The 9,184-nt window shown below is 42.0% G+C and overlaps 1 protein-coding gene across 1 annotated transcript; it reads right to left on the reverse strand.

Annotated features, from left to right (window-relative positions):
• Positions 1 to 3,848: 3,848 nt before the first annotated feature.
• On the reverse strand, positions 3,849 to 8,952 carry ACTC1 (actin alpha cardiac muscle 1). Its single transcript, XM_071744292.1, has 7 exons — positions 8,792 to 8,952; positions 7,991 to 8,139; positions 6,844 to 7,168; positions 6,065 to 6,226; positions 5,763 to 5,954; positions 4,513 to 4,694; positions 3,849 to 4,177 (listed from the first exon to the last, which is right to left on the reverse strand). The coding sequence occupies exons 2-7, from the start codon at positions 8,117 to 8,119 to the stop codon at positions 4,034 to 4,036; spliced, it is 1,134 nt and encodes a 377-aa protein (XP_071600393.1). The 5' UTR covers positions 8,120 to 8,139; positions 8,792 to 8,952; the 3' UTR covers positions 3,849 to 4,033.
• Between the last annotated feature and the right edge of the window lie 232 nt (positions 8,953 to 9,184).

The following is a 9,184-nucleotide window of genomic DNA, read 5'->3' on the forward strand; positions in this document are numbered from 1 at the left end:
CCCTCTCTAGAAGAACTGGAGTTGCACACCCTCCCTAATATCTGGGAGTGCCTCGATTTCCCTTTGAGCACTGACTTTTTGCAAAAGCAGGTCTAGAAGGCACAGTGTAGCTCATAAGGTATCTGTGACCCTTTGGAATGAAAGCTGCTGCAGTCCTCATGATCTTTGACAACACCCTGTCTGGAGATCTAAACCTGAGGGACTTAGAGACTCCAAACTAATGGCTAAACTCTTTCTTACTGCCTCACTACCTGGATTTTTTCTGGTACCTTCCCAGACTTATGACATCATTTACATCTTACATAAATCTGTGTCAGTCAAGCTTTATGCTATTCCACATTCACATTTTCTCCTGCAGAGAAAATGCATAAAAAATGTTTCTAAACTACAATTCATAGCCTCCAAGTGAGCACACTGCCCTACATTTGGTAGACTTCAGATACTCTGTATTTTGTGAATTGTTTCTTTATGATGAAAAATAAGATTGCCACCAGGTATATTAAGTTCTGATAATGTCTGCTAAACTCCATTCATCCACTGTGATTCACACAGCTTAATCACAAATTAAATCCATCCTTTAGTTACATATCAACATTATAATTTTTTCCAGTACTTAATATCTCTATATACTGAGCTTTCAAGCTTCATCAATTGTAGTAATCCTCAGGAGAAAAAGCCAAGGTAATTGGAAGTATGTTAACTGCCTGAATCACTTCTTTGTTGAGTGTAACAAATGAGATTTACTAATCACTCAATTTTATAAGTATTTTTTTTCTCTCCTTTTTATTGTATCTTGATAATGATAGAGGCTTCTCTCACAGGATGCTTCAGGGTGGGACTGGGTTCAGCTGTTACTTGAGGAAAGGTTATCAATCTCTGCCTGAGCCTTGTATTCAGTTCTTACTAAGTGCAGGGATTTTTCTCTTTGTTTGGGGTTTTTTTTTGTATTATTACTGTAGATTAATCTGTCACATATATTTAGAGTCGCCTAATGGTTTAAATCAGAAAAAGCTCAGCTCTTATTCTACATTTCAAAAATTATCACTCTACAGAATTCAATTATTCAAGATAAATATTTTCATATTAGTGCTTTGCCTCAGGATGACTTTTTTAAAGATTTTGCTAAAACAGCTTTCTTAGAGAAGATTAGTGCAAAGTAGACAACTCTATCAAATTTATAATGACTGTCCTACCAATTTTTTTGAAGGAGCTTTGAAGCACTGACAAGTGTCTTCTGAGACATCTTCTTATTTCCTGTTAAAAATTCGAGCAGAAGCATGGGATTTTCAGATGTTAAGCATAGTTCATTTAGATATTACAAGTTTTATGTTTGGTTCATAATCCTATCCTTCAATACTCCCTAAGTGCCAACATGTTCCTTGAGCTACACAGAAATTTTCTGTAAGAGCTGCAGGTACCTCAAAATCCCTGAGTCAAAACCAGAAGTATACTTCCAAATTATTTTACTTCTAGAGCAACAAGGAGCTGCAAAGTTAGATAATAGGACACACTTGACTGTAGCAGACACAGTTTGCCATATACCCACAATACTTTTCAAAATGAGTGTGTTGAATCTATAAATTTGGCTAAACACTAAGTTTTCTCCTTTCATCCAAAAAGATTCTCATCAGTGAAGGTTAGCTGCAATCCCTTAGTCTCAAAATTTGTCAATGCCTTCATTAACCAAGGTGTTACAAAGAGAAATTGTGATGATCACAGAAGCACTCAGATACAGCTGTGTTTTAACTTGCCATTTTCAAGTTCATTTCTGCATCCCATTCCATCATTTTCATGTCATACAAAACGTTTATCAATGTAATTAAGTCTTGTAAAATGTAAACCATTGGTATACTTTAACAGTGGTATTTCTTACCAGTGTTTTGAATCATAGCTTGTATGAATTTACACTCAAATTCCTCCCAATCACATGATCAGTTGCGTTATCAATATTTAAAAGTTTTTCTTCTATAAAGAAGTTATCATTATTCCCATCCCACTTAATTATTAAGGTTTTCATGCCACTGAGTGTGAACACATATTTTTCAATGGCAAAATATGGGACTGTTTCACTAAAACTGAATACATCCGGAAACAAACTGTAAGCAGAGAAAAGAGCTAAAGCATTGCTACTTTTTGGTCCTACCTTGCGAGCATATCCCTACTTTGCACCATCCTTTTAGCTCATATCCATTTCTGTAAACTGTGAATTACAAACTCCCAAAATGTCTCTGGGAGGAATTTTTCCGTCATGTCATCACTGACTTCCCTCAGATCCCTCCTCATGCCCACCTGCTCACAGCCAGGGATGTGGTGCCAGCTGTATGCCTATCATTCCTGACCTGGCACTCAGTGCCACCAGGCATCCACTGGGTTTGACTTACCGTGCCCTTTGCATACTTGCTTAACATTTTAAGCTCCAATTAGTTGCAATTTATGTCCAGTATCAACCTATTAATTCACACTAATACCTGAGATGACCTGTCTGACCAGCCTAATCTTTCAAATTAGCAAGCAAGGAAAGTACAACGATTCTGACCAAGAATGAAGAAACAGAAACTCCAGCCACCTTCTCTGTCCAAGAGCAAAAATATCTAGAAATACTTCAATAAGCCAGTGGTAGGCAATTACAGTGGAACCTCAGTAAAATATCTTTAAGTTGTAAGTAAATTAAATATATCTTCATCTATTCAAAGAGTAAAATTACTTCTGCTTAACTGTAGATCACATCTAATGGTCAGTTTTAATGTCTTTCCAGAAAGTAAGAGGTGAGAGAAACAGAGTAGTTTTCCCTACAACTATGTAAATTGCCTATTATTATTACCTGATTGGGGTTTTTTTATTAGCATTTGAGTATAAAATGCTAATAAAAAATAAAAATAAAACCCAATATTAAAATACATTATAATACATACAAAACATTATCTAATGGTTTTGAACACCAGGAGTGGCTCTCAGCTGAGCACATGCCTAACTAAGTACAAGCACACCTTGATAAGTACTTTAATTGATTTCCTAAACCAGGTTCAGGTGAACTCCATTCTGTTCGTCCTTTTAGATGTCACTTTTTCTAAAAATAAAAAAAACACAGTTATAAAAAGTCAGGGGGCGGAGCACAGAAGCCCATGGAATGTAGGCAAGTTATTATTGTCGGATCTGGGTCAAATATCAACAAAGAATAATGCAGATTAAGGATTAAAAATTGCCTAAAACATATGTATGATGATGTGAAAATAATCCTGATTGTAACAAATATATATTTATACAGCAAAAATTTTGTTTGTGTGCATTAGTACAATAAAGGTTTAATTTCTTTATCTCTGGCTTTGGGGAGGGGGGGGAAGATGAGTAAACTGTCGGTTTGAATTAATATTTTGTCATAAATATTTATAGCCCACAGAAAACTATTGTATGGCTCTTTAGGACTGAGTTAATTAGTTATAAATCACATTCTAAATGCCGTCACATAATTCTTTCACAGAAGTTTGTCTTTCAAGAAATTAATATTACAATACTTGGGTTATGAGAAATGCAACAGAAGAAACATTTCTAAACCTGATGAGTGAATATGAGAGGTTTCCTTCCACTTGTTCCACTTACCAGGCCTACCTTCAAGGCAGTTTCTTTTGTAAGCCTTGATATGTGATGCTTCTTTTGTGCCAAGTTTCAAAGTTAAAACTAAAAAGTGTAAATTCTTCCTAATATAAAACCGTGACCTTCATGCCTACACATGCCTACACCATGCATGCAGTGAAGGAACTGATAGGTTTGATGGGAGCTTCCAAATCTCAGGATGCTTAGTGTCATTTTTTTTAACCAGAGAATAATTACAATAAAAGAAAAGACAGTCATTTGTAGGTTGCAAGTCCCAGATCTTATTTATTTATAAAGCAATAAATATTAGAAGCACAAATAAATTGCACGAGTGTGTAAACAAACTGTACAATGACTGAAGAGTTCAGGAAGGGTTGCCAGAAGACTCCAAGAAGCAAATTGTCGTCATCCTGAGTGGGAAGTAAATTGAGGGAAAACATGCTTAGAAGCACTTGCGGTGGACAATGGATGGCCCAGCCTCATCATACTCCTGTTTACTAATCCACATTTGCTGGAAGGTGGACAGAGATGCTAGAATGGAGCCACCAATCCAGACAGAATACTTGCGCTCAGGTGGGGCAATGATCTAGAATAAAGAAAAGCAAGAAAGTCCTCGTTTAACAGTGACATTTCTGAACAAACAACCTGTGTAACAAATCACTCAATATTTCTTTAAGTAAGTAAATACCTTTTCTATAATAACAGTGTTGATCTGCAGCAGCTGGTACAACACATGTAATATTCCTTAAGAAAGTCTGACAATATTTTCCTCTGTTCTTACACTTAATCCTAGTCATTTAATCATGCTGATTAAATGGCATTTTCTCCCTTTTAAGTTGTTCCTATACCCCATTTTAATTACGTGGACATTTTCCCCATCCTTATCCACATTTTATGTGGGTACAGGGTCAAATTCCTCACCTTGATCTTCATAGTGCTAGGAGCAAGTGCAGTGATTTCCTTCTGCATGCGGTCAGCAATACCAGGGTACATTGTGGTTCCACCTGAGAGGACGTTGTTTGCATACAGGTCCTTACGAATATCAATATCACATTTCATGATACTGTTGTAAGTAGTTTCATGAATACCAGCAGATTCCATGCCTTGAGAAGAAAGAAGACAGTAGATCAGTAAATTAGAGAAGTCTTCATGAAAATAACACTCAGCATTTCTCCTCACCATGAACTTCTATGATACTTTTGCTTTAAAATTACTTACTGATTACTAAATGTTATAGAAAAACATAAAAAATGAGCAAAGGAAATATACTCAAACTATACAGTGACAGAAGAGGTAGGCACACAAGACAAATTCTTTTTTTTTGCTTAAAGAGAAAGTTTGAAATCATAGAAGACATGAGTATCAGTCAGGTCATGTCAGTCTCAAAAAAAGCAGCTGCATATAGAAAAGACATCAATAAAGGCAATGAAAGCAGAAGTAGAGCTAAAGAAGACAATAGTAACTTCATGTCTTTTTTAGCCTATTCCAAATACAGTCTATACCATTTATAAACATCAAGGCGAGACATAACCAAGATATGGACCAAGGTATTAGTACTTGGTGGCAAGGAAAAAGAAACCAGAAGCAAATGTTTGTAGGTTGCATTCCAACTTAGTAATTTTAACAGGTGCTTCTTGAAAGAGCTGACATTAGATCCACAGTAAGATGTCAGCTGATGAACAACTGCATCTATTGCTCAGGAGTACAAGCATTTGCTGTATCCGTCAGCTGCATCCACAAAGAGCAAAGCTGACCAGCTTGACCATGGCAATGTTCAGTTACAGTGCATATAAATATACACACACTTTTGTACTGTATTTTCCCCCTCCCAGGCACTTTATTTCTTCTCAGTCAGATAGGGTTTGAAGCACAAGCTTTAGAAATACAGCACTGGATGCTATCCTTTCCATCAAGCCATGATATTCTACCTATATTTTATTATGAAAACTTGTGACCTTAAAGCCTGGTCCAAAATTTGGAAGAGAACTCTGAGCTCAGCTCGGGGTTAATGCTTAATGCTAACATATAGCACAGCTTGCTGGGACCAAGCAATCAAACTCATTCTTTAGGTCTGATTTCATTAAGATAAGCAGGAAGAGAAGTGGGACACCTTCTAGACAGTCTGATTCATTCATATCTCCTGCAGAAAGGAATTTCCTGGGAACACTTACCAATAAAGGATGGCTGGAATAAGGTTTCAGGGCAGCGGAAACGTTCATTACCAATTGTGATCACTTGACCATCAGGCAATTCATAGCTCTTTTCCAGAGAGGAGGAAGAGGCAGCAGTGGCCATCTCATTCTCAAAGTCGAGTGCAACATAGCACAATTTCTCTTTAATATCACGAACAATCTCACGCTCAGCTGCAGATATTGGGAATCAAATCAAAGTTTGGATAAGAATAAATACAAGAGGAAAAAGATGGGCCAAAAGAAACGTGAGTTTTTTCACAGGAAGGCAAAGCTGGACTGACCTGTTGTCACAAAGGAATAGCCACGCTCTGTGAGGATCTTCATGAGGTAGTCAGTCAGATCCCTGCCAGCCAGATCCAGACGCATGATAGCATGAGGCAAAGCATAGCCTTCATAAATAGGTACATTGTGGGTGACACCATCACCAGAGTCAAGAACAATACCTGGGAAAGAAATGTTAGAGACCCGTTGGAATCACTTAGCAAATGCTTAGAGCTCTCAAACACAACAAAATATAGGACTTTTCAGGAAATATAAAGCAGCATAATTCTATTTAAAATATTTGCCCATTCCTTCTGTCCTTTCTTGCCTGGACACTGCTATTTGGTGTGAAGTTTCCCATAAAAGAGTTGTCCCATACATACTCTGAGCTAATGCATACTAACAGCTTTCTACTCCTACTACACTAAGCAGTAAGTACACTTGCAATAGTGATTGTCCTGATCCAATAACAGGCTCAGTGCTCAGTTTAAACCCCTGAAGTGGTGTAATACTTGTATAACTTCAAGCATCTTTGCATGAATGTCTCTTTGCATGATGACAAGCATCAGGAGAATCAGTTCCACAGTTCCCCTCTGAAAGCAGTGCAGCCAGGTCTACTTTGTTCTTTCCACAGATTATTTTATACTGGCTTTTCTGCTACTGTCATCACCACTCACTATAAACAAAAATTATCCATTTTCTATAAATTTGAAAGAGTTATGGTATTTTTTTCCTATTTGGAGTGAGAAGGAAGGAGAGTTCCTTATAGATACTAGTGTTAGGGGTTTTTTTATTTTACCTGTTGTACGACCAGAGGCATACAGGGAGAGGACAGCCTGGATGGCCACATACATTGCAGGCACGTTGAAGGTCTCAAACATTATCTGGGTCATCTTTTCACGATTAGCTTTAGGGTTCAAGGGGGCTTCTGTGAGCAAGGTAGGGTGCTCCTCTGGGGCCACACGGAGTTCATTGTAGAAAGTGTGGTGCCAGATCTTTTCCATATCATCCCAGTTGGTGATGATGCCATGTTCAATGGGATATTTCAGAGTAAGAATACCTCTTTTGCTCTGAGCTTCATCACCTACATAGGAATCTTTTTGACCCATACCGACCATAACACCCTAAGAGAAGAATATACAGAAAAGCATTAGCTGTGGAAGACACCATCACTGAGCTCAAACAATTACATGACAGACAACCATGCTATTTTCAAGAAAGGTTGTCACTGGAAGGTTGTTTATGAAAAGAAAATACCATAATTGAAATGAAGATATGGGGGGGGAGGGGAGAAGAATAAGCCTTCTTCTGAAGGAAGATTAAATTTACTATTGCTGTGAAGACTCAGGAGTAATGTATCCACAACAATAGACAGATTGCAAGACTTTAGTTTAAAAATAATTTTTACAAACTTTTTACCAAGAAAATTGTAGGAGAAATCAATGCTATATTTTTTCTGGGTGCTGATTTAAATGAGAGGAATGAGAGGTAGAATGATAAGGGAACAGACAAAAGGAGACTTTAACAGCAATATGGGAGTAAGATCAGAGTCAGACAAAGTAGAAGAGTGAATTGAAAGAAGGTGTTTGCTATGTGTAACATTGGGCTTGATGGGTGGGAAGGGCCTTAAACTGCACTGTGGGCAAATTCAGCCAATGGAGCTGCCTTGGTCTAGCCCAGGGGATGGAGTGGGCAGCAGCTTTGTAGGAAGTTGAGTTTGGGCTCATTAGAAGAGAGCAGGGAGAGAGTCAAGATCTAAGTTGCTGGATTAGAAATAGCTGGGGGAAAGGAAGAAAGTGATAGAAAGTGGACAAGGGACAGCGAAACAGGGGACATGGGAAGGTGCCGCTAGTACCAGCAGAAGAAATGAGCAGAGGGAAGGAACGCGGACCTCTGGAGAGAAGGGGAGGGCTCGGTCCTGCCCCGATCGTGTCCCTTGTATTTACCTGATGCCTCGGGCGGCCGACGATGGACGGGAAGACGGCCCTGGGGGCATCGTCTCCGGCAAAGCCCGCTTTGACCAGCCCTGAGCCATTGTCACACACCAGCGCGGTGGTCTCCTCGTCGTCACACATCTTCGGAGGGAGTCACGGACCTGAAAAACAGCGCAGCGAAGCGCTCAGACCCCCGCGGGCAGCGCAGCGCAGCCGCCCAGCCCCGCCGAGTCCCTGGCGGCCCCTCCGCGGCCTCGCCGCGCCCACTCTTCCCTCCCGCCACCCCGGCGGCCGCAAACCCAGGCTGGAGGCGGGAGCGGGAAATTTGACTCATCCCGGCAGGATGCTCGGTGGCTCAGCCACGCTCCTGGGACGGGCTTTAAATAGGATGGTCCGTCAGCCCCTTCCTTCTGCGCGCTACAGCTTGCGGGACGCTCTCTGGGGCACATTAGCCTCAGATTGATAAGGGAGTTGGAAGTCGAAGAAATAGGCCCTGCCCAGAGCAAGGCTCACTATGGGGCTGGAGCCACGGGCACTGCGCGTCGGGGGAGGGCGCGGGGGGTTTTCCCGACAGAGTAACACGAAGCCGGGAGGTTCGCTGGCACCGCAGCGGCTGCACCTGCACGACCGGCAATCGCCGCTCGCCAGTGTCTGTCTGTCTCCCATCCATCCATCCATCCATCCATCCATCCATCCATCCATCCATCCATCCATCCATCCCTCCGCCCGTCCATCCATCCCTCAGCCCGTCCATCCGTCCTGTCCCTCCCTGCGCCGGCACCGCGGAGCTGCGGGTGCTGCAGCGCTACTCACCAGACCAGCACAGGCGGCGGGGGGGGGGCTGCGAAAGAGAGCCTGGGTGCCGGCTTGGTGGAGACGCCCCAATTTATACCCTCCCCTGACGGGCAGCGTCGGCCAGGGCCGCCGGGGGACAGGCCGGCCACCTTCTCCTTATTTGGTCGGCTCCGCGCCATTGAGCGGCCGCGCAGCCATGAATGGAGCCCGGCCAGCCCCGGCGCAGCGCGGCCGCCCGGCCCATGTAAGGCAGGCGCGGGGCAGCGCGCCCCCGGCCCTCCGCATGGCCAAATAGGGAGCCCCGAGCAGCCCCTCGGGGGGCAGCGCCTTCTCGGAGCTGGCTGGAGAGGTGGCTGCCTGGGTCACGCTCGGCTCTGGCCGCCGCCGGCACCCCTCGGTGTCAACACCCGC

The sequence above is a fragment of the Heliangelus exortis genome, chromosome 5 (assembly GCF_036169615.1).
Source record: "Heliangelus exortis chromosome 5, bHelExo1.hap1, whole genome shotgun sequence".
NCBI classification, from domain to species: domain Eukaryota; kingdom Metazoa; phylum Chordata; class Aves; order Apodiformes; family Trochilidae; genus Heliangelus; species Heliangelus exortis.